Raw genomic sequence first — 26,141 nt, 5'->3', positions numbered from 1 at the left:
GCTCAAGAGACTGAGATCTGAGGATCACAGTTTGAAGCTAGCTTAGGCAGGAAAGTCTTTAAGACTCTTATCTTCAATTAACCATCAGAAAGCCAGAACTAAGCTGGGTGATGGTAGCTCATACCTGCAATCCTAGCTACTAGGAGGCTGAGATCTGAGGATCCTAGTTCAAAGCCAGCCAAGGTAGGAAAGTCCATGAGACTCTTATCTCCAATAAACTACTTAGAAAAAGCTGGAAGTGGTGCTGTGGCTCAAGTGGTAGAGCGCTAGCCTTGAGTACAAAGAGGATTAGGGACAGTGCTCAGGTTCTGGGTTCAAGCCCCAGGGCTGGCACAAAAACAAACAAACAACAACAAGCAAGAACTAAAGGCCTTGAATTTGAGCCCCAGTACAAACATAAATAAATAATAAATAAGCCTGGGAAAGATCCAATACAATGAGACAGGATTGTGTTAATGTGCTCCCTCCCCTATAGGCATGCTCCCTGTGATCTCCACTCGAGAGCTCTCCAACTTTGAGCTGACGCTTAGCCCTGATGGGACAAGAGTTGGGAACCACAAGTGCTCCAACCTCCTGGACTACACAGAGGTGAAGACCCACCACGGCTTCCTCACGGAGGCCACCAAAAACCCCGAAGTCATCGGAGAGACCTATCCTTACCAGTACAGCTCTCCCATCCGAGGCTCCAACACCTTACGCTTCTACCGAAACTTGAACCTGGAGGCCTGCCTGTGGGAGTTTGTCAGCTACTACGACATGTCAGAGCTCCTCACCGACTGCGGAGGTACCATCGGGACTGATGGCCAGGTACACATTTACAACCCGTGAGCTCTCATCACTGGATAAATCTGTTCTGTCAATAGATTTGTACTTTTTCTTACTAATGATTTCGGTTCAGTTTATGTTCAGTGATACAGTACATTAGTCACAAGTAGAACCCAATAATTGGATGGAAGGTGAGAAAATCCATGTCTATTGCTAGAACTATGCATCAAAATATAGGTATTCTATAGACAGTGGGTCAGTAACATTCTCTTTATGTCAGAATTCAGTGTATCATCATTGGCCTTAAGGCCAAATCTACTCTGACATCTAAAAATTCTTAGGTGCTGGTGACTCATACCTGTTACCCTAGCTGTTTAAGAAGCTGTGATCTAGAGGCTTGAGTTTCAAAGCTAGTGGGGGCAGCAAAGTCCAAAATACCCACCAAAGAGTAAGGCTGAACTGTATCTTGGTTGGTAGAGCACCAACCAAGCCATCAAGTTGAACAATATAAAATACTGTGTTCAAATTCTAGTTCCAACAAAAAGAAGAAATACATCCAAATAGTGATTTCTCTTCACAGTAAACATTATCTTGTGTATATTCATGAATAAATTAAATGTTCTGTAAGCAAACTTACTCATTCAAGTGGTGAATGGTGTGCAGATTAAATCATGCCTTTTGAGATTTGGTCTAGATTCCTAATGGAACTGGCAGCTCCCAGCTTCATTCAGGCTATGTCTCTAAAGTGTTAAAATATAACATATGTGGTAGCAAGAGAAATTTGGTGAGAACATGCTGCCCCAAATTATATACAGAAATCAGCGGACACTGTGGTCAGGAGGCATGATCTTAACAGCTTCTTTGGGGGATTTTGTTGTTTTGTTTTGTTGTCATGGGGCTTGAACTCAGAGCTTAGGTGCTATCCCTGAGTTCTTTTTTGCTCAAGGATAGCGCTCCACCACTTTGAGCCACAGCTCTACTTCTAGTGGATAATTGGAAATAAGAGTCCTGGACTTTCCTGCCCAGGTTGGCTTTGAACCACAATCCTCAGATCTCAGCCTTTTGAGTAACTAGGTTTACAGGTGTGAACCACCAGTGCCTGGCTTAACAGCCTCTTTTAAACGCAACAATAATAAACTCTATGCGGGTGGCTCATGTCTGTCTGTAATCCTAGCTATTTAGCTAGCTGAAATCTGAGGATCACTGTTCAAAACCAGCCCAGGCAGAAAAGTCCACAAGACAGTATCTCCAATTAACTACCAAAAAGCCGGAACTTGAGGTATGGATCAAATATTACAGTGCCAGCCTTGAGTGAAAAAGCTAAACAAAAACACAAGATACTACACACACACAGACACACACACACACACACACACACACACACACACACACACAGGCACGCATACACACACATACACACACACACACAGAAGTAGCAGCAGCAATATTCAGTAACTTGCATGAATTAGAAAAAATTCCCAAGTAAAAACACAACGTAAAGACAGTGTGCATTTGGTCCTAGCTATGTACCTTGGCAAGTTGCATTAAACAGTCATACATGAGAGCTATTCCTGAGCTTCTTCTGCACCCATCTTTGCTGCCTGGAAAACAAGGATACTATGAAAGAAAGATATCCTATCCTCAGAGTCAAAATAAAGACTGTGACTGAGCTATCCCAGTGTTTCCCTTTATACATCAATTACCTCTGCTTCCTGCCCCTCTTCCTCACAGAGCGTGGTCCCAGTCTACTGTGAACAATCACCATTCACCATTCCCTTTCTGATTGCTCTACTCCTAGGGGTTTGCTTAAAGCACTGAAACTATTCATGTAAACCGAGGACAGAGTAGTAGGTCACATTTTTAGTTTAATTGTTCCTTGTTGAAATCTCTTTTTCTTTCCCCCTGCCTTGTCTAATTTTTACTCAGAGACGTTTTCTGTTTTCTTCACACTATGGTGGCACTCTTTCGTCTTTCATATGTGATTCAGACAGTGTTTGCTAGTGAAAATCCCACACACACTTCCTTGAGCTTCATCTTGTCAAAGCTGTCTGGTTCTCCAATGTGTTATGGTCATTCCGAATGCAAAACTATGGTGTTAACTCCTCAGTCTAAAACCAACTATAAAATAATTACCTGCACTGACCCTGCTTTGCTAAATTCCAGTTCCTCCATTGAATTCTTTGCGGGTTTGTGTGTGTGTGTGTAGGTGTGTGTGTGTGTGTGTGTGTGTGTGTGTGTGTGTGTGTGTGTGTGTGTGTGTGTGTGTGTGTGTGTGTGTGTGTAAGAGAGAGAGAGAATGGGTATGCATGTGGGCCAGTACTAAATGGGACTTGAACTCAGAACCTCTCATTCTTACTTAGCTCTCTCTGCTAAAACCTGACACTCTAACACTTGAGCTATAACTCCCCTTCCAGCTTGTTGCTGGAGAGATAAGAGTATCTCAGATTTGTCTGCCTAAACTGGCTTCAAACTTCTGCTTCACTCAGATCTCGGCCTGTTTAGTAGCTGGGATTATAGATGTGAGCCAGCAGCGTCTGGCTTTGAGTTTGGAGCTTTCTTTCTTACCAGGACCTCTATTAGTTAGAAAACTCATACATCTGACTCTGTAGTTGAACCGTGAATGGTTCTGCTGTGTTAGGTGGAAACAGGCAGCTCTCGGTTTCAACGAAGCTTCACATGCCTGAGTCTGGTTCTATATAACACACAGAATAAGGATACACACTGCATGAGGCTGTCACATCATGAGATTCTTACCCCGTTTATGCAATCTTAAATTGATGGCCAGCATGTGATATGAATTCTCTCTGCGAGGATTTCTTTGGCTTGGGCAATATTGAAAGATATGTAAAAGTATAACCATGCAATCAGTATCACAGTGATGAGCACATTCAGTGTAACTCACTGAGACCACAGCACCTGCTTGTAACATTCTAAAACCCTCAGTGTAATCTGTAAACAGTAGCACAAGCACATAAAATGAGGTGCTTATTCTCTTACAGGGAAAGAATAGAGATGACTATCTCATTTGTCCCTACGTTCTTCTTTGGGCTTAAACTTCTATTTTTTCTCCTATTGATATTCTCTCCCCTCAAAGCACTTTACATATTATTGAAATATAGTAAAGGAGAAGTTATAGGTGCAGAAGAAAACTAATCATCTAAAGCTAATCCCTTACTTTTCCTCCATTGGTCTTGGGGTAGAGAAGATAAGACGTAGTCATAGGAATAACAAAATCATCATCATCATCATCATCATAGCTAATATGCATCTAATGTTTACCATGTTTTCCTAAATACGTAGCATCTTTTATGCAACTGCATAAGAACATTGTAAGTACTGCTTTAGTCTCCTTACAGTCAGATCACTCCCATGTTCAGGGAGCTGGTCATGCTGTGTTCACACCCACATCATAATGCTTAAGGACTATCTAATCAAGTGTATATGAAGAATGATTGTCACAGATGTGATTGCAAGAGTGACTAATGAAAGCCAGATGCCAGTAGCTTACACCTGTAATCCTACTACTCAAAGGACTGAGATCTGAGGATTACAGTTCAAAGTCAGCCCAGGCAGGAAAGTCTGTGAGACTCTTATCTTAATTAACCACCCCAAAAGTCCAGAAGTGAAGCTGTGGCTCATATGGTAGGTAGAATGCTAGCCTCGAGCAAAAAGCTCAGGGATAATGCCCAAGCCTTGAATACAAGCTCCAGGATCAGCACACACACACACACACACACACACACACACACACACACACACACACACACACACACACACACCCCACACGCGTGTGCCTAACCAGTGTTTCCCACTGTTCTTATTATAATGCTGACCAGTAGCAACCATAAAAACAGGTGCCAGGGTACATCACACAGCCCCTCCTAATAAAACAGTACAAATCCAGGTCCTTTCAAAGGCAGTCTACAGCTTCAGTGTGCAGAGAGCTCAGTTTGGTTTTGATTTGATTTTTGTGTTTGAGTTTTTGTTGTTCTTGTTGTTGGGATTTTTTATTTTGTTTGTTTTGTTTTTCTGGTCTTGAGGCTTGAACTCAAGACTCAGGGCCTGGGTGCTATCCCTGAGCCTGAGCCTTTTCTGCTCAAGACTAGCACTCTACCACTTGAGCCACAGCTCTGACTTTTTTTTCTAAATTGGAGAGAAGAGTCTCACAGATTTTCTTGCTTCGGCTGGCTTTGAACTGTGATGTCAGCCTCCGGAGTAGCTAGGATTACAGACATGAGCCACTGGCGACTTGCTTGCAGCTCAATGCAAACCAATTTCTTGAGACGACATCTGAAGGAAAGCAAACTAAATGCATGGTAATTGGATTCCACTTTCCTCCATCATGGGAGTCTCACCAACTTTAATGTTCCAATGGCTTCCCTTCTCCTCTCTTTCTTCTCCCCGCTTTCCTTTTGGTCCCTTGGATGCCTCAAGTAAGCAGGACATACAGGTCTGTGTGCCTTCTGCGGTCCCTTCCCTCTTCTTTCCTGGCACTGGCACTTTAGCATAAAGTAATCGTGTGCAAACAACTTTTATTACCCTTTAATTGCTTCTGCCAGGAGCAGCATACTGAGGAACTGAGTTGTTTTTTTTTTCCTTATGTGGTCATTGTATTTACAGCTACCATGATGAAATATTGCCAAGTCCCTGCATTTTCATGAGGGTGAATAGAAATCTGTCTCTGACACACTCTGAGTTTTCTGCTTTCCTTAAGCTCCCAGTTCAGACTATTTAACACAGAAGAAACAGTTGCCAAAGAGAAGGGATCAGGTTAAAAAAATTTTGGGGATAATTGTCAGCAGCTAGGAAGTTTGATGATCATTTATGCAGTTTGACTACTGCTATCCTTAGCTGATATCTTGACTGTGTTTTCATTGGCCATTCCTTTGTACATTCACTCATTGAAGAAGCCGGCAGTGAGCATTTCAGGGGACAATCAAGGATTGTAGACCAAATCTATACACCACCAAAGTAGAATTATAAGAGTCAGATCTTCATTCTTATAAAACGTCAAGAATTTTTCATGCCAAGGAAAAGAACCTTAAAACTTCCATAGAGGAATTTGGCTAAAATAGTTTTCAATCATTTGTTTCTAAAATATAAAAACAATTGAATAATTAAACTGAAAAGAATGTAAAGACTAATGTAATAATTTAATTAAAAATAACTTAAATGAAGGAATCTATATGTACCTGGTGCTTTTATAAAAATTAAATACAATGAAAAACCTGTTTCTTTCTTTCTTTTTTTTTGTCAGTTGTAGAGCTTGAACTCTGGGCCTGGGCACTGTCCCTGAGCTCTTCAGCTCAAGGCTAGTGCTGTACCACTTTGAGTCACAGTGCCACTTCTGGTTTTTTGGTGGTTAACTAAAAATAAGAAGTTCATAGACTTTCCTGCCTAGGCTGACTTTGAACCACGATCCTCAGATCTCAGCCTCCTGAGCTGCTAGGGTTACAGGCATGAGCCACCAGTGCCCAAATGAAAAATATTTTTGATGAAAAATGGCTAATAAAGTTAACTAAGTTTTTTAAACCATTGGATGTTTAGAATTTTCTCTAGAAAGCCATTCTTTTAAAAAAATAAAACACTGCACACCACATGACTTACACTTCTTCATCTTAACTATTCAGGAGGCTGGATCTGAGAGTTGAGATGTGAAGCCAGTCCTGGCAGGAAAATCCATGGGACTCTTATCTCCAGTTAAACACCAAAAAGCCAGAAATAACTATTCAGGAGGCTGGATCTGAGAGTTGAGATGTGAAGCCAGTCCTGGCAGGAAAATCCATGGGACTCTTATCTCCAGTTAAACACCAAAAAGCCAGAAATATGGCTTTTTGTTAATGGCTCCAATGGCATAGCACCAACCTTGAAAGAAAAAGCTAGGCAAGAGCTCAAGGTTCTGAGTTCAAGCCCAAGTATTGGCACGCAAAAGAAGGAAGGAGGAAGGGAGGAAGGGAGGAAGGAAGGAACGAAGGAACGAAGGAACGAAGGAACGAAGGAAGGAAGGAAGGAAGATCCTTATATCCAAAATAACCAAAAACAAATAAAACAGAAAAAAACCTGGGCAAAGCCATGGCCCAAGTAGTGTGCCTGTGGAGCAAGCAAGCTAAAGCAGTACATGCTTAATACTGACAAATAAAAGTTGTTCGTTTTATATTTTAATAATTGCATTGCAAAGGAAAATTCCTAAATATGTTCACTTGGTTAGGTAAACCATAGCTGACAAGCTATATTATAAGCTACAGAAATTCAGTCTCAATTAGTATTTGTACTTCTTTTTTCAATGCTGGGGCTTGAACTCAGGGTTTGAATGCTGTCTTTTAGACTTTTAATTCAAGGTTGGTTCACTACCACTGGAGTCATACCTCCCCTTCCAGTTTTGGGGGGATAATTGAAGGTGAAGATCTTTCATGTGTGTCTGCTTAGGCTGGCTTTAACCCAGATCTTCAGATCTCAGCCTCTTGGATAGCTTGGATTACAGGACAATAGTTCATATAATTTAAATTATTTGCTAACTCGGGTGTCTAAGTCCTTTTAGACAGTTTATTTGGATGATTATCACACAACCTGACTAAAACTTCCAAGAAACAGGCTCTGTTTCCCTCTCATGTAAAATAAGCCAGTAGTGTTTGCTTTGTTGTATTTTAGACCTATTTTGAGAGTTAAATGCAATAATTTTTATTAGGTGATCTATTAGGACTGTGCCATCTTTGTTTGGTGTGTAGTGAGGTGTGAGAGAGAGAAGAAAAGATGAGAAACTAGGTTTTGGCAGAGCTCTGGGGAAGCATATGGAATTCCATAGAAAATTTACTGTGTTTCTTTAATACTTAATTTTCTTATGTCTTTTTCTTTCTGTCCATCATGCAACCCATAAGTCAGCCACTCACAAATAGACACAAACATAGTTGCAAGAGTAAATGGTAATGTTAAATAACTTCTATTGGACCCTACTACAGCATCTGAAATTTGGTAGGTGCTTGACAAATAACTATTCATTGATCCTCCACTATTCCCAAACCATCTGTCAAATATCTTAAGAAGAAGAAGAGTATAAAATTCAAAGCAAGACACTTTGCTTTTTTCCTGAAACATTTTAAATGCTACATGTTGTTAGTGACTAGATTTAGTTCCAGATCTTTGCCCCTTGTCTCATCTCTCTGTATAATTAAAAAATAGCTCATAGTAGCATTTTAAAAATAAGATCCAATAGTTGATGGGTCAAATGTTTATCTAGTAATGAGTGGATAAATGAAATGCAGCTCTGACACATGAAAATCAAAAGGAATGAGGCATGGATGGAAGCAGGCCACCTGCTGGAAATGCCTTTAAAACACACACAAAGAGACACAGGGACTTGTATGAAATGTTCAGATAAGCAAATTACATAGTCATATGAAGTAGGATAGAAGTTGGCAGGGACTCTGGGGAGGAGGAAATGGTGAGGGACTGCAAATGAGCACAGGGTTCTTTGGGAGTGATGAAAACATCCTAAAATTGCATTGATTGTATTCGTGGAATCTTGGCTTCTTGACTATACTAAAACTACTGAATTAGTCACCTTAAATAGACCAATTATACAATATAATTTAGTTAACCTGCTAGAAGATATACTATGTAAGTATCCTCTGTGGAAAATGTGTATCTTAAGAATTGCTGTGCACCTCTCTGTGATGGAGGTAGTTATGAACATAATTTAATAGATCCAAAATGAAGCGAGGAGGAAATAAGGTTATAGGATGTTTTCATTTTCTTGCCTTCCTGAGGATCTGAAATCTTCAGTGAAGTGAGAGGCGGTTTTGAGTAGCTTGGACAACAAGAGGCTCATTTGGTTTAACTCTGAATGGTGTTGATGGGGATCATTTTTGTTGTCGTAGGTCCTCAACTTGGTACAGTCCTATGTGACTCTTCGAGTTCCTCTGTATGTTTCCTACGTGTTCCATTCCCCAGTTGGGGTTGGAGGCTGGCAGCATTTTGACTTGAAGTCAGAGCTTCGTTTGACTTTTGTGTACGACACTGCCATCTTGTGGAATGATGGCATTGGCAGCCCACCAGAAGCTGAACTCCAGGGTGAGTTGACTTAGAAAACTAGCTTTCTCATCTATTTGCATTACTTGCAAGGATTTTTTAAAAATTGTACAACATATATTATAAAATATGTAACTATGAAATCAGTAAATTACACTCTTACTTTTGTTGTGAGAAAACTCTTGTTTGATGAGATCATAGTAATATCTCGAATTCTGCCAAAAAAACACATTTTTTTGAATTGTTAAAGCTTCCTTGTTGCCTGGCACCTGTGACTCACCTCTGTAATCCTAACTACTGAGGAGGCTGAGATCTGAGGATTGAGGTTTCCCTGGAAGGAAAGTCTGTGAGACTCTTACCTCCAATTAACTAGCAAAAGATAGAAGAGGAGCTGTGGCTCAGGTGGTAGAGTGTCAACCTTGAGCAAAAAAAAAAAAGCTAAAGAAGCATGCCTAGGCCTTAAGTTCAAGCCCTAGTACAGGTACACACATACTAAAAATATGTCCCTTGCTATATATTGTAGATATTTTACTCTTGTTCTTGTCTTAGGTGATAAATCCCTTATATACTACAAACACAATCACCATATTTCCCTAGATTCTAGAAAACAGGAAGTTCCAGCTGAAAATAAGAATCACTTGCAAGGGGGGAAAAGAATTGATTACAAGGGAAGAAGTTATATATCTTTTTCTTGTAAAAAAAAAAAAAAAAAAAAAAACAAAACAAAACAAGAAACGCATTATAATATCCAGAATAAATTATGTCCAGAACAAGTTCTGACTTACCCTACAGTTATTTGTGCATACTGTGTAACATTTCTGGAGCTTAAGTTCTCATTTTATGTTCAACTCTCCTATTACCCTTTCGCCCATCTGGTTTCATCTATAGCTAGTCAGCATGATATTTTACTAGCCTAAAAGAAAGCACAGTTGACAGCGCATCTCTAATATAAATCTACAACCTGAAGCAGGTTAAATTTACCTTAGAGCTGTGGGAGAAGTACCTTCAAGATTCCTTCTAGATTACTTTGTGTTTGCATTCCACATCTGGCCTTAAAAGATGAATATTGGTGAACCTTACTTGGTATCTCTAACTGTGGTCCTTTTATCTCTGGGGCCAATTTTGTCTTGGGAAAGTATCTGAATTTTATTAAAAGCCATAAAATTGTCACTCCCTTTCCATGCTCAAATAGCTACAGATGTGGTGCGGGGTGGGGGGGGTTGGTTGAGGGGGGTGTTTGCTGGTACTAAGGTTTGAATTTAGAGTCTGGGCACTGTTCCTTAGTTTTTTCACTCACTTCTGGTCCTTTACTACTTGAGACACATTTGAATTTCCAGCTTTGTAGTGATTAATTAGAGATAGGAGTCTCTTGTACTTTCCTGTCCAGGTTGGCTTTGATCCTTAATTCTCAGAGCTCAGATCTCCTTTAAGTAGCTAGGATTACATGAAGAAGCCACCAGCTCCCAACTAAATCCACTACCATTTTGACAAGTTTATTTGTCTTGTCTCTCAGATTCATTTTGGCAGACAAAAAAGTTTTTTTTTTTTAAGTCACTTAGTGTATTGTCATCTTCTATGTATTTCATAGTGTTATGGCTCATATTACCTAATTTGCCTCTCTTCAGATGTCTTTCCTCCTTAGAGAAAACAAAGAAAGTTCTGCCTCTCTTATTCAGATTTCTCTTGAAAGACAAAGATGTCTAGAATGGGTAAAGATAGGAGAAATCACTAACTTTGGGGAAGGATTTATCTATTTTGAAGCCACTAGACTCTTCCATCCCTGCTTTTGTTCCCCATTGTAGGTTCTCTCTATCCAACCAGTATGCGCATTGGTGAAGAGGGTCGTCTGGCTGTGAACTTCAAGACAGAGGCTCAGTTCCATGGCTTGTTTGTGCTGTCACATCCAGGTAAAGCTCATTCCCCACACAACAAACATTCCATATTCACTCAGATTTCAACAAATGAATTTCACACATGCAGCTAGCTCCTCCTTGGGCTTGCAAATCACTTTTCAGCCTCTCAGGAGCTGCAGAATTATCCTATGGAGGCTTTTGGAGAAAATGCCAAAAACATTGACGCTGTGCAAAAAAAGAAAGTCGTACGTACTGAGTAGCGTTCCTCAGAAAGAGCACATAGGAATAGCAGTCCCTTTCTCTGCTTTGTTTCCATTGTTGTGTTTCAGGTGTTTCTCTGTTCCCTGCTCTTTGCTTGGGACTGTGAGAATCCTTTCTCATAGTCAGAAGTGGGCACTTGACTTCACCGCTCAAGTTTCACATGGCTTAACCAGCTACATTTATTAAGAATTGGCCAGGGAATTGAACTCTCCAGGGTGAACTGTGTTTGAATATGAATAAAGCACCCACCCGTGTGTGTTGGTCTGAATTAGCAAGAACATTTCATTAGAAATAATTTCTTTTCATTTGATTTTCCCTATTACCATATTGTTTTTGTCTGTTTTATTTCTGTGCCAACTCCTGTCAGATGGGAAAGGCAACACAGTCCACTTACCCACACCAACGCCTCCCTTTTTCATGGCATGAGCTCTAACAAAGGAGAAAATGGAGTAGAATATTCAAGAGCAACAAAGAGGATTCATGGTATTTTTGTGAGATTGAGCCTCAGGAACAAAACCCAAAAAGAATCACTTTGCTTTATGGTAATTGGCGATGCTGGTATCAAGAATTTCCGGGTCTTTATGGTCCTTTCCACATCTCCACCTTTCTAATACACTGGATCTTTGTTTAGCCCCGATTACAGGCAATCTAATTATAATTAAGAATCCATTCAGAAATTGGGTTTGTCCAGATGTGCGGATGTGAGGATGGAAGTGACCTATTTTAAGTTTGGCTCTTAGCTTGGGTGTACAATTAACGCATTCTCCCCAGCCTGGTTGCCCTCTGCTGACTCCTGGAAAATAGCCCTGAGCCATTCGAGTATTTCTGTACAATTACCTATTGATGGATTACAGGGCAGAAAAGTTTCTAATGTGGGAATCCAAGGTCACACATCCTCTCTGTATGACCTTGAGAGAGCGAGCTACACAGTCACTCATAGCCCAGTTTCTTTACTTGCACATTGAGGACATTTACACCAACAACCTTGCTTACTCTGCACATTGTTTATTAGAATAGAAGCAAGTTGTACAGGATATGGTGCTTTGACAATGCTAAATTGTGGCATACTTTTCCAACCTAAGCACTCTACAGTGTTATTTGGGACACTTATTTTTTTCCTAGCGTCCTTCACAAGCTCAATGATAATGTCAGCTGACCATCCAGGCCTGACCTTTTCCCTCCGCCTCATAAGGAGTGAACCAACCTATAACCAGCCTGTACAGCAATGGAGCTTTGTCTCTGACTTTGCAGTAAGTGACTAAGACCTACTCAGTTTTGCTTTTCTGCTGACTTCAGATTGCACAGACTTTTCAAAGGAAAATCCAGAAATGGCTATATAAATCTGTAAATGTCTTCTCTCTTCTCCAAAGGTACGTGACTACTCGGGAACCTACACTGTGAAGCTGGTGCCGTGCACCACACCATCCAATCAGGAGTACCACCTGCCAGTCACCTGCAACCCCAGAGAGCCTGTCACCTTTGACCTTGACATTCGATTCCAACAGGTATGCTGCAAAGCATCTGTGACCTCCACTTTTAGAACCCAATTTTGTTGGAATCAAGGTTTACTTTGATTGGTAATTTTTCTCCACATATCGATGAGTTTAATTCTCATATGCTGAGAAATAAGGGAAGCAATTAGGATGAAGACATTATCTTCCATCTGTCATAACTTCTGGGTATATAATTCATAGTTCAAGTTCATATATGAGTTATTTATTTATTTATTTATTCATTCATTCATTCATTTATTTTTGGTCAGTCGTGCTTGAACTCTGGGCCTGGGCGCTGTCCCTCAGCTCTTCAGCTCAAGGCTAGTGCTCTACCACTTGAGCCACAGCACCACTTCCAGTTTTCTATTGGTTTATTAGGGATAAGAGTCTCATGGACTTTCCTGCCCAGGCTGGCTTTGAACCGTGCTCCTCAGATCTCAGCCTCCTGAGTTGCTAGGGTTGCAGGCATGAACCACCGGTGCCCAGCTACATGAGTTATTTATCCTTTATCTGATTTCCACTTTTTCTCCTCCTGCAGTTTGCTGCCTTGGAGATGGGGAAAAAATTTCCCTAGCTCCTCTGTACTTCCCCATCTTGGTTTCAGTCTTAAGGGAAAATGAATATCTTGTAGCTCATTCTACCTCAAAGTATCTACATTTCCACAAACTATTAAAAGATGTATGCTAGCAACTTTTTTTGGTGATACTAAGGTTTTGAATTCAGGGCCTTGTGCTTACTAGGCAAGGACTCTACCACTTGAGTCACACCCCTAGCCCTTTTTTGCTTCAGTTGTTTTTGTTTTTGTCTTGAACTTTGGTGCTGTCCCTGAGCTATTCAGCTCAAGTTGAGCACTCTACCACTTGAGCCACAGCACCACTTCAGGTTTTCTGGTGGTTAATTGGAGATAAGAGTCTCATAGAGTTTCTTTGCACAGGCTGTCTTTGAACCATGATCCTCAGATCTCAGCCTCCTGAGTAGCTAGGATTACAGGCATGAGCCACCAGCACCCAACTTGCTTCAGTTATTTTTAATAGGGTCTTGAGTTTATGACCCAGGCCAGTCTGGACCGTGCTCCTCCTATTTATGTTCCCTCACATAGCTGGGAATGACAGATTCACACCACCATGTGCAGTTTTGTTTGTTTTTGGTTTCTATTTATTAGCTAAGATGGGAGTGTCACCATATTTGGGGGATGGGAGGGCTGGAATTGGCCTTAAACTTACACTTTTCTTTTCATATCTCTACCTCCTAAGTAGCTAGAATCACCAGAGTGGTCCATGCCCCAGGCTGTGATGACAACTTTTGTCTAAGAACTTATACTAAATGTTGACCTACTGGGCATGAAATTTATCAGTCCTTTATAATCACCCAATAGATGGAAATAGAATGCTCCTCATTCCTTAAAAAAATTCTTTTTTAACTCCACCATTTTTACCTTCTCCAGAAGGAGTAGTTGGCTTGGCTGACCATGGAAATTTCAGTGTACTCTTCAGCATTGTACTTAGCCATATTCCATGAATACACATGCCTATGAACACCCAGGTGTGCACATATGCATGTGAGAACCACTAACATTACATAAAGGGCTTTCACCCTTGGTTTTAGGTCAGTGATCCTGTGGCAGCAGAATTCAGCCTGAACACCCACATGTACCTGCTCTCCAAGAAGAGTCTCTGGTTGTCAGATGGCTCCATGGGATTTGGGCAAGAGAGTGATGTTGCTTTTGCAGAAGGTACCACGAGAACAGGAAGGCAGCTCTGCTGGTCCTGTGCAACTGTGGTTGGGATGGTTTGCTTTGTTAGGACGGTTGGGTGGGGACAAGAACTACCTCTTTCACACTTCTGAGAAGTCACTGGAATTGGCTATAGGTTACTGAATGGATTTCTGGGGAATTTACTATTTCCATTATCTGAGCTACTTTTGGAACCAATCTGAGGTTGCTTTTCTTTATTTTTTTCGATTTTGTTAGACTAAACTGCAGCTACAGGAGACTATAAATGCCACCAGCACAAAGCTGTGTGTGCCTTTTCTGGTGATGTTTATATCAAGCATGTAGCAAAATACCTGGCACATGTGAGGAGTTCGATGATAACTGTGAAATGTTTTATTGAATGTCAAAGGCTTCATTAAAGTCATCTTTCAGAAGTAAATAGAATTAATTATAGACTTTTATTGGTGTTTATTTTTTCAGTGTATTAGTCTACATCTCCCTAGTTAAATCTCACTACAAACTAGACTTTAACCACAAAGGGGATTTTATGAATGCTAAATCACAGACCAGACTTTGAGATTATTCCCTCTGTGGCTGAACTTCTGAGGCTCTGTAGCGCTCATCAATCAGTTGTGATCAGTCTGCAGGGTGATCTTACCTGAGGCCTAGGAGAGGACCAGACTCTGGCCTTCCACATCTGACAACAGATTAGGAAACCATGTCTACGTTCTTGTTGTCATAAACTGTTTGTACTGTCTGTCAACCAAGAGAAATAACATTCCCATGTCTGTTTCAGGGGATGTAATTTATGGTCGTGTCATGGTAGATCCTGTCCAGAATCTAGGTGACTCCTTTTACTGCAGCATTGAGAAAGTATTCCTGTGCACGGGAGCTGATGGCTACGTGCCCAAGTACAGTCCAGCAAATGAAGAATACGGCTGCTTAGCAGATTCCCCTTCACTCCTCTATAGATTTAAAATTGTGGTAAGTGCTTTGACCCAAGCAATAAACAGGCTGAGCCTTTTTGTCTGACATTTCAAACAATAATATTTTTTTAATTTAGCCACATAGCAATGCTTTTTTTTGGTGGGCGGGGGGGGGGCTTGAACTCTGGGCTTGGGCGCTGTCCCTGTGCTCTTCAGCTCCAGGCAAGCATTCTACCGCTTGAGTCACAGCGCCACTTCCGGTTTTCTAGTGGTTTATTGGAGATAAGAGTCTCATGGACTTTCCTGCCCAGGCTGGCTTTGAACCACGATCCTCAGATCTCAGCCTCTGAGTAGCTAGGATTACAGGCGTGAGCCACTGGCGACTGGCTTAGCAATACTTTATGATAATCTATCCTTGTCCAAAACGCATAGGAAAACATTCTATCCTGGCAAAAGTTGGCATTAACGTATAACAATCATCATTTTCCTTACTGCTTCAAGGACAAAGCCCAGCCAGAGACACAAGCTACCAGTTTTGGAAATGTGCTCTTTAATGCTAAACTGGCAATAGATGATCCCGAAGCCATTCTCTTAGTGAATCAGCCTGGGTCGGATGGATTTAAAGTTGACTCAACGCCGCTGTTTCAAGTAAGTCCCAAACAAGCTTACTTATCACAGCCACATAGACATGTCCACATAGCATTTCTGCATCAGATAGCTCATCAACAAATGGAAATCATGGTAACAATATATATAGTTGAGTGAGAAAATTTAGTAAGGTATTGCATTCCAAAAATTCTACCTATTGTTATTTTATCAATGTGTTAGTACTCTTTTATGAATAAAGTCTCTGGTTCAGCCCAGAATAATATGTTTAAGTCTGACCAGAGTAATTTGCTTTTCTTTTTTTAATACTTCTTTCCTATGGTGTGTGTGTGTGTGTGTGTGTGTGTGTGTGTGTGTGTGTGTGTGTGTGTGTGTGTGTGTGTGTGTGTGTGTGTGTGTGTGTGTGTGTGTGTGTATGAGCGAGTGCGTGTCCATGCATGCCAGTTCTGGAGCTTAAACTCAAGGCTACTCATTCTCACTTGGCTTTTTCACTCAAGGCTGGTACTCTACTATTCAAGCTATATCTCCACTTCCTCTCTGAAACTTTTAAGATGATTTTTTTTTCCTTGCAGTTGCAAGGCTTGAACTCTGGGCCTGGGCACTGTTTCTCAGCTCTTCAGCTCAAGGCTAGTACTCTGCCACCTAAGCCACAGAGCCACTTCTGGTTTTCTGGTGATTTATTGGAGATAAGAGTCTCACAGACTTTCCTTCCTGGGCTGGCTTTGAACCGTGATCCTCAGATCTCAGCTTCCTGAGTAGCTAGGATTACAGGCATGAGCCTGGGGCTGGGCACTGTTCCTCAGCTCTTCAGCTCTGGCTTTGAACGGTGACCCTCAGATCTCAGCTTCCTGAGTAGCTAGGATTACAGGCATGAGCTACCAGTGCCCAGTAAAATACACTCTTTACCTAACTTATATAACTGTAACCCTTCTGTACATCACCTTTATAATAACAATAAAATGTAAACTAGGTCTGGAGACATGGCCCAAGCAGTTGAGCACCAACCAAGCAAGCACAAGATCCTGAATTCAAATCCCAATAACATCAAAAAGGAAAAAATAAAAAAGAATATTGAGTAAATAGTTCTACAGATGAAATAATCACTTATCATGATTTCTACCATTAGGCTCTCTTATATTTAGTCATGATTAAGATTGGCACATTTCCTAACAAGTAGTGTTGTGTGTTTTCTAGGTTACTCTGGGCCGAGAATGGTACCTACACACAATCTATACAGTAAGATCAAAAGACAATACTCTCCGAGGGATTGGCAAAAGGAGTGTGGAGTACCAGTACCACTCTCTGGTGCGCCATGCAGATTCCCAGGCAACTTCAATGAGCAGGAAGAAGAGAGAGATCAGAAGCACACCCCCACTGGCCTGGGAAATTGGTGCTGAAAACAACCGAGGCACAAACATCCAGCATATCACCCTGGACCGCAGCACCAAGAGGCAAATCCCGCAAGGGAGAGTTCCTCCTGATGGCGTCCTTCCCCGGGAGTTCAACAATCCTGGCTCTGACATCAGCCTGATCACTGCCTTGGGCGGCATTGCAGTGGGATTACTCACCGTGTGCCTCTCCATCATTGCAGCCATGGTGTGCCGGAGGAGGAAGAGCATCAGAGCAAAGGATGCTGCCAAGGGCTCTGGCAGCAGTGAGCCTATGATGTCCCCACAGAACCACCATGGTGACAGCTCAGAGGTGTGAATACCGCAGGTGGCATTCAACCTTTTTCCTAAGTGCCTCAGAAAACATGAGCCCCCAGATAGATGGTGGAGAATTGGGGACTTCCATGATGAAGCTGCTCAGAGCACCTGCCTGTGCTAAAGTACTTGGGTTTATATGCTATCAATTCTCTTAAGCATGGAAAGACATATTTGGACCACATCGTTCCTCTTGCCCAGAAGGCTTCCAAGATGTGGTCACACATAGACAGAGCCATGAATGGGTGGTGAGGAGTTCACTTCCTGTTCTGGGTATGCTCTCTACACTGTGGAGATGATCTATTCAAAGGTGCTAACGGGCTCTCTGGGAAATCTGAGAGTCTATTGTGGCTATGTGTGAGTAAACTTTGAAGGTGCAATGATCACTTGTTCATTCATTGTATAACTGATTATTAGTAGAAGTAGTTTTAACTGGTAGTCTGGAAGGGTGATGAACACACTGTTTATGATGACAAGTTTTCCACTCAGTGAAGACAGCATAGAAACATGACCAGGGCTTGCTCATCTTTGCTACTATTTAGGAGAGAGTGGAAAGAAAGATAGAAAGAAGGAAACTTCCTCACTTGGAATTAAATTGAGTTTTGTTCTTTTCAGGCCCTCCTTCTTCTATTTGTTTATTTAATTTAAATTAAATCAAAGAATATGTTAATTCTGGCAAAAACTTTTTTTTAAAAGCAAGAGTGCTCTGTTGGGATATGTAGTGTTATTAGAGCTCCTGAGTCGTCATATGCCTCTTTGGTGCTAAATATTTGTGGGAAGTAAGAGGATTGATGTTAGATTCACTCTTAAGACAATGTTCTCCAAGAACTGAGCCTAGATGTTTGCAGGTTTGAACCCATAAAGGATCATGAAAGAGACATCTTTACAGCTGGTGAAGACTGAAAATGGTATTTATGCATGTGGTTATGGATAACCAGAGTGCCTTTTACACATACTTTAAAAGAACATTTTGACACATTACAGATGAGGTCAACCCTCTCAGTCGCAGAGACACAGAATAACTCTAGAACCCACGTGGCCATAGGACATGTGATGAAATTCTAAATGGCACCCAGTCCAGATGGTGGTAAGTGTCCTAACTACAACTGTTGTTCCATAAACAGATGTGGAGGTGCCTAGTGCCATTGGTAATGTGCTTCTTTGATCTAAGAAGAAAGCATCACTCTGTGGTGTCTAGTTCAGAGAAACCCCTCTCTACATTTAAAAAACAAAAACAAAAAAAACCTGTAACTGCTTACTGTTCATTCTACAAAACCAAGGTACTGAAGTCCTCTTTCTGGATATTTACCTTCTGCAGAAATGTGTAGGGTTTTTGTTTGTTTTTTAAGAAACTACTTTGGAGAAGGAAATCAGTAGTTTAATAGCCAGTCTTCTGAAATCCAGACAGTGTATTTTAGACAAAAATAAGGTTAGAAGGAAAAGAATAATGCCTAAAGAATAACCTGCAAATGCTACCTGGTATTCTCTTCTACTTCAGCCATAATCTGGCCAAGTTTAGCCTCTTGGTACAATGGAAATTCAGGGAAGAAGACCTTCTTCTCAAGTCCTACCTGTGTTTCTTTATTTGGTGCCTGTGATACCAGCCACTGGTTGGTTGGGAAAAGTAAGCTACACTAGTACTAGGTGAGAAGGGAAAATTGTCTAATACTTGCCTCCCTTCTTTTAGAAAGCTGTTCACTTTACATTTAAAGTCATGTAAAGAGAAAGAAAGTAAACTGTAGTGTGCTATTGGGGAATTTCTAAATTTCACCTACATCTCAAAGATTCTCCCCAAAAAGACATAAATCAAAAGTACTGTATAGCCCAGGAGTTCATTTGTCAAAATAAGTAGTGATATCTTCTCAATTTTCTATCCCATTCTTTTGCTTTACCTTCTGGCAGATGCTTAGCTAAATGCTTAGCTACCTCATAATTAACAGGAATTAAACAGCTTCACATAGTGCATAGACTTTTACTACTTAGTATGGAGTTCAATTTATGAAGATCTTTAGAGCAAATATTCTCAATCCATTTCCTGATATGGTAAATACTTCTGAACCCGATTCTCATGCAGTCTTTGGGTATCTGTCATTAAATAAAGCAATTAGTAACATATCGTTATAACAAATTTCTTTTAGCTGGGCTCATTAAAATACAAATTTTGCTCCACAATATATTTTTCTAATGAAATCACTGTCTTTGAGTTGAATAGCATGTTAAATGTATTTTTCCACTCTAACTAAATGAAATTTTTCTTTCTTTCTTTCTTTCTTCCTTTCTTTCTTTCTTTCTCCTTCCTTCCTTCCTTCCTTTTTCTTTCTTTCTTTCCTTCCTTTTCTTTTGTTTCTTCCTTTCTTTCCTCCTCCCTCTTCCTCTCCTTCCCCCATTCCCCTTCTTTCTCCCTTTACGTCTCCCTTTTCTTCTCCTCCTAATCTTTGCTCATCTCTCCTTTTTCTCTTTCTCCTGCTCTCTTCTTTCTTCCCTTCATCCTCTTGAAAAAATAGAGTCTATGCATCAGTATCTTGTGACCCAATCAAGGTCTTATTGATAGTACTATATAGTTGATATTACATGATAATACAAAAAACAATAAACAGTATCATTAGTGGCCCCTTTAACCATATAAACAAAAAAGCATAAAAATAAGTAAATTTTAGTAAGCATCTCATTTTTGTTTATTCCTTCAGTTAACATATATTGAGTGTTCACCTAGATTTTATTAGCCCTTCTGGGAGATGACAAAAACAAAAGTACAGTCGTAGATCTGTCTGATCTAGCTCTTTCCAGGATAGCATGTCCAGATTTGTATTAAGATTCTCTTCCAGGCATATCTGTGAGCTACTGAAAAGATTCTCTGGAGCACCAACATTAGATTCCACTCTTTTTTTTTTAATCGAAAAACAAAACATTTATATAAGTCATTCTTATGACAGAGTGAAAAAATATTCCAAGCCCACACTGAGAAAGTACATTGTGTGGCAGTAGGTGGCACTGTGTTTTCTGTTACCCTTCACGCAGGACAAGCCCTCTGTATTCCAGGAGTGGGATGTAGCACATAAACTCTTCCGCTTTTAGCGTCAACACTGTCTCCTAAGGTCCACTCAAACCAAAGTCCAATGGTTGAATAATGTAAGTCTAGACCAACTAGAATCCTGCTAGAATCCAGCATTTGTTAAAAGGGCCTGCTGTAGGCTCAGTATGTTGGGATTCTATTCTATAAACAGTGAAAGACCTTTATCAAGTCATCTAAAGTTTACATTTTTTTCCAGGGTACCTCCTCGGTCATAATAATGGAAATACATTAGTATAAAAGTTACAAGAAGCCTGTCCTCATCCCCATCAATGCTAGAACTATTTTCAGGATGAACAATGTGGACGTAGCTATATTAGAGCTGAATGTAATGACTTTAGTTGATTTTTTTTTTGGTATGTACATGTGCTAGTTCACAGATCCACTTTCTGCTGTTTGGTGGTTATTTGGAGATAAGAGTCTCCTTGTTGGGGATCACTTTGAATAGTTATCCTCAGCTCTCAGCCTCCTGAATAGCTAGGATTGCAGGTGTTGCCACTGGCACCTGGCAAAATTTTTATTTTGGAAAGATTTATTTAATATTGACTTGGAAACCAAGCAGTCCTTTAAATGGGAAAAAGAAAATATATTGTTAAAGATGCCAATATTTTACAAATTGGAAATTCTCCTAGTTGTATTATTTTGAAAATAAACATGTGATAATTTTTGAAACTATTTTTTCTAGCCATTATGGGCCATAGGAAAAAGATGAAAATAAGTGCCTTTGCTAACTGTACACCAGATAAATGGGAATCATATGTTCAATGAGTCTAACTTTGCAGAGCATGCAAACTTGTAATTTGGAAGAAAACTATACATAGTAATACTGTCTGTCTCTCTCTCACACTGTCACACACACAAACAAAAGACATCTCATTTCTAGATAGCCCCTAAAGCCATAATTCTAGCTGAAATAGTTCACATAATGAAGGGTCATTTGTGAAAACCTTTTCTCATGGGAGTCTTTATGACATTATTTCAAAGGTTAATGTATTTCCTTAAAGTATTCTCTCAAAATATTTGAAAAAAGGCTTTGAGGTGTAAGAAGTTATTCTGATTTTGATAAAAGGCTTTAATACAGAGCATAATTTTCTTTTACCAGCAAAAATATTATATAGAAATTGCTTAGAAGGAGATTACATAGACTTCATAGAGAAAGCTAATTTTCTCTCAGGCAGAACACTATAAAGGAAAACATACCAGCCAAAATGACCCTCTCTATTTAATTTTATTGGGAAAAAATCAGAATATTAAATTTGAGAACTTAAAACAACTTTGCTTTCTTCCTTTCCAATGCATTTGGTTTCTTTCTGTGCATGAATTTATTTCAACAAACCAAAACTATCTTGGCAATGATGTCTAATTTGACTTCTTCTGCCTCTCTCTCTCTGACTCCTCTGTTTTATTTTTAAACAAATACCAAAGTTTATTACAACACTATAATAGTAAAGACAATGTTATCACCACATTGTATGAAAGAAGACAAATACAAGAGTGAAACCAAAGAGTTCAAAATAGATGCACTCACATATAGTGATCTGATTTATACAGAACAACTTTACAGTGTTTTTCTTTATTTTAATTTTGCTTTCTCTGAGATGTGTTAATTCTTCCAGGACTGGTTTCCCTTTTCGTTGTGAAATTGTTACCATGTTTACTGTGTGGTCAGCATTTTCTTCTATCCAATGTGGAAAAGTCCACAAGTATGTGTGCAGTGTCCCTTCTTTATAAAATATTAAAGATTTGGAGATGAAATAAAAACTTGCTACCCAAAGATCAAAAATGTCATATAGAGTATTATGACAGCACGTTGTGCCTTGATTTTTTTTCTCTCAGTGGAAGGATAGATTTGACATATAGGATATAAAAACCCTTTAAGAATTTCATTCAGTGGGTCTAAAACCAAAGATTCATTCATTCATATATATTATATATATGGGCATATATAATATATACATACATTTTTTAGAGTAGGTGAATACTTTGCACTGAGACCAGTAGCACTGAAAAATGTTCAATTTATAATTACTAAATGTACAATGATCTTTTACAATGAGCCGGATAATGCCTTCACTTGTTTTACATGATCATTTAAACAATTCAGGTACATCTACAATAGAGTTTTACTTTTTTTCCCCAATGTTTGGGTCATCCTCTCACAAAAGAACTATCAGTATTATGCCTTAAAAAGAGAAAAAAATAATAATGCTTGTTTTTAAAAGCTAACAAAATTAAAGAACCTTTAATGAAAATTATTCTTAAAAATAAAATGGTAGTCATTGGTTAAAAATAACAAGGCAAAAATAATAAGACAATTTCTATCAAGGCTAAGATAAAATATCGCTATAAAAATAACCAATATGAAAGTCAATGCCTGTGCTGTTAAGAATTCAAATATTTGGCAAGATGACTTAAAAGCCCATTTGTGTATTAAAGAAACTTTCCCTTAGACAAGGGGTTGTGTGTTTTATAATAATTACACATGCTTGCTTGCTTCCCAGGCTTTCTCTGTAATACTTAGTAAATTTACCTTAATAGTCACCGAATGACATATCTCTATGTGTAATGGAATTACTTACAAAACTCATTAGCCTTTGTTATTTTCCCATGGGAATTCCCCACAATCTAACAGGGTCTCATTCTTTTATTCCATGTATTCACTAAGTTACTTCAGAATATCCAAGTTTATTCCTGGGGAATATAAGTATGTCAATCATTTAGAGCTGTTCAGTTGTAAATGTATTCTAAAATAATTCTGTCACGTGTGTTGCTGAAGTACACCTGTCTTTCTTCAAAGTATGTCATGTATTTAGTATAAATAAAGCCCATATAAATGAAAGCATAAATGCGTTCAAAGGGTCAACTTGTGATGACACATTCTTTATGTTTATTTAACCTGAAGTCTCAGAATTCTTTCAACACGCAATGAATGGCAGTTAACTGGAACTTTGAAATCATTCAGGCCTCTGGACTGAGACAGTGTTCCCATTTCCTCCCTGATACTAGTTCACCTGAGATGCCCACACTGTAAAAGATAAAGATCCAGACTAAGGCCTGCCAGGGGCCATGTATATTTGCTGGTGACAGCACACTTGGGGTGATATCTTTTGACCAAAGGAGTAAGTCAGTAGTCATTACTATCATTAGACAGTCCTCCCAACTTCATTGATGAGGAAGAATTGACAGCTAGGGTCTTTACTGCCAAGATGGATGGGTCACCCTGATGCAAACTTCACCTAACAATCATTTGATTTATCATGAAGTCAAATTTTTAACATGACACCAGTATCATTTGGCAACAAGAAGAGATGAACATACAACCTTATACAAAAAGGGAAAAGCACAATGAAAAAGAAGGGAATGTAGAAGAAAAATCCTAGCCAGTCACTGGTGGCTCATGCCTATAATCCTAGCTACACGGAAGGCTGAGCTGTGAGGATGAACAGTCAATGCTACCCACTGTGCACAAATCTGAGAGACTCTTCAGCAGAAAACTGGAAATGGAGATGTGGCTTACATGGTAAAGCACCAACCAGTCTTAAGCAAACACAAAACAAAAACGCCAAGAGCTCAAGAGTTCTAGGCTCTGAGTTCAAGCCCCAGTATTAGCACTGAAAAAAAGAAAGAAGAAAAAGGAAAGAGATGCTTTTCTTCCACTGTGCATCCAGCTCTGCTCCTTAATCCCAACCCAATTTCTGCCTGCACCCTTAGCATTGTAAGCACTTTGAATCTGTTTGAGGATAGAGTTAGAAGACAGAAGATAGAATTAGATAGAAGACCTATTAGGACATCTCCAGATATGGCTCGGATGTGGTTGGCACCCCAGAAAGTCATCATCCCCAATGTAGTGATGTTGAGTAGTGAGGACCTACTGGAATGAGTTTAGGTCATTGGAACTCCATCTCTGAAAGGTAAAACTGGTGTCAGTGAAGAGTCACAGGTCTTACAGGAATAGATTAGTGTTCTCCAAAGTAGGTTGTAATAAGCAAGCATGACACATTCCCTTGGTATCTCTTCTGCACACCACTGCCTTGTGTACTCTTCTATGTTATTCCGACGATTATATATGCAGGTAGCCAGAAGGTCCTCACCAGAGACATAACGTTTGTCACCATCCAATCACGGAATTCCAGTCTTACAAACTGTGAGCTAAACCTCTTTTCATTATAAAGTACCCAGCTTTGGATACTGTCTTCTAGCAACAGAAAATGGACAAGACACCACAACATTTAGGAACACCTGCAACTAGAGTGGTAAAGATCAAATTTCAACAATTTTTGCCTCTTCTCTCATATCAACTAGCTGTGGAGTCAGAAAGGGTAAAAGAAGAAAAAGGAAGTACTGAGTTCTGACTGAAACCAGGCTCAGGGCACAGCATGACAAAAGATGGTTAGCAGAAATCTAGAATGAAAGAGTTTGGGGACAACAAACATTGAAAACTTCTTGATTTTCCTTTTTCCATTTTTCAGTTTCCTTAATAGGTTCTCATTATAAAGCAAAGAAGAAAAGGTTCAAATATTCAATGGAGTCGAAAGGATTTTTAACTATTTGAAATACTAATCATGGTTCCTAGAGTAAATTTTTCTTCCATAATCTGCTAGCAAGTTTCTTTCATTGTCAAGAGGATCATAGCTCCTGCTTGGCTTTTTCATTCAAGGTTGGTGCTCTACCACCTGAGATATACCTTTACTTCCCAAATTGTGGTTTTTTATAAACCACCTATTGGTGTCTTTCATCCTAGCATTCCTAATGGACCAAAGTAGCATTAGCATCACCTCCTGGTCCAGCAACAAGAACATGTCTTGGAGAAGTGGAAACTTCAGGCCCTGCATTGATACTCTAGTCTGGGCCAACCCTAAGTCAGAATGGAAAATCACTTGACACAGGTTATCTGCACTGACCTAATGATTGATGTAATGTTTTCGAGTTCTACAGCTGCATTATAAGTAGACTAAATATTTCTCTCTCCAAGAGAGATTGTCTACTGCCTCTCCTTTTGGCCTGTTCCTCTCTCTATTTAGGGGGAAATACCTTAGCCTTATTCTAGAGATGGGTGGAGGTGACTGCTCTGAATATCACCTTTGGCAGCCACATCACAAACAAACTCTGAACTTCCCTGACTGTTCTACAGCCCTTAGTCCCTATGCATACTTACTTTCCAAAGATCTGGTGTCAGCTTTTAGTAATATAATAAATAACCTATTGTAATATATGCTAAAGTTTAAATAAGTGGGGGGAATGGGACAATTTGAATCTCCTGAGGAGTTGTCAAACTGTATCTTCCACAAGCCCACAGATTTTTAATACAGTTCTTAGACCTCCAATCACAATCCCAAAGAATGGAAACAGGCTATGCACTGTTTTTGTTAGTGTTTTTCCCCTGTAGTTTTGGACGGTGGTGATGTGGAGAAAAGGTTGTACATTTGAAATGAGTCAGTGAGGGAAAGAATGTTTACCCCCCATTTGGAAAGTTGCCAGCAAAATTATGTGCATTTTGAATGTGAATCCCAGAAGCCAAAAAAGGATTCACTGTCCATATCTGGAATAAAGGTAATTTTTTAAAGAAGGACCAGCAAAATGCCTTGTATATGCAGGGCATCCTTTCAGGTAACTCTCAGGGCCTGAAGTGCCCTGGCCTGTGTTAAGTTGGTGCCATTGTCCTTACAAGGTAAAGCCACCAGTCACATGTCTAGTTGACATAGCTTTATAGTCTCCAACTATAGCTCAT

The 26,141-nt window shown here is 39.8% G+C and overlaps 1 protein-coding gene across 4 annotated transcripts in view; it reads left to right on the top strand.

Annotated features, from left to right (window-relative positions):
• Frem2 (FRAS1 related extracellular matrix 2) overlaps positions 1-26,141 on the top strand; it is a 168,272-nt gene that overhangs the window by 137,786 nt on the left and 4,345 nt on the right. For 2 of the 4 annotated variants that reach the window (XR_011367901.1, XR_011367902.1), the window contains exons 16-24: positions 476-807; positions 8,640-8,832; positions 10,593-10,697; positions 12,027-12,154; positions 12,275-12,409; positions 14,003-14,129; positions 14,905-15,092; positions 15,536-15,682; positions 16,835-18,430. Coding sequence is in view for 1 of the 4 variants with exons in the window: in XM_070002916.1 (XP_069859017.1) it covers positions 476-807; positions 8,640-8,832; positions 10,593-10,697; positions 12,027-12,154; positions 12,275-12,409; positions 14,003-14,129; positions 14,905-15,092; positions 15,536-15,682; positions 16,835-17,347 (1,868 nt within the window). In the remaining 3 variants the exon portion in view is untranslated. Of the gene's footprint in view, positions 1-475; positions 808-8,639; positions 8,833-10,592; positions 10,698-12,026; positions 12,155-12,274; positions 12,410-14,002; positions 14,130-14,904; positions 15,093-15,535; positions 15,683-16,834; positions 23,243-26,141 lie in introns of those variants that run through there. The other 2 variants (XR_011367900.1, XM_070002916.1) reach the window with 2 other exon arrangements.

Source organism: Dipodomys merriami, unplaced genomic scaffold, assembly GCF_024711535.1.
Source record: "Dipodomys merriami isolate MVZ:Mamm:240054 unplaced genomic scaffold, mDipMer1.0.p SCAF_6, whole genome shotgun sequence".
NCBI lineage: Eukaryota > Metazoa > Chordata > Mammalia > Rodentia > Heteromyidae > Dipodomys > Dipodomys merriami.
Note: the sequence above shows the minus strand (reverse complement) of the source record. Positions and strands in the feature narration are given on the sequence as shown.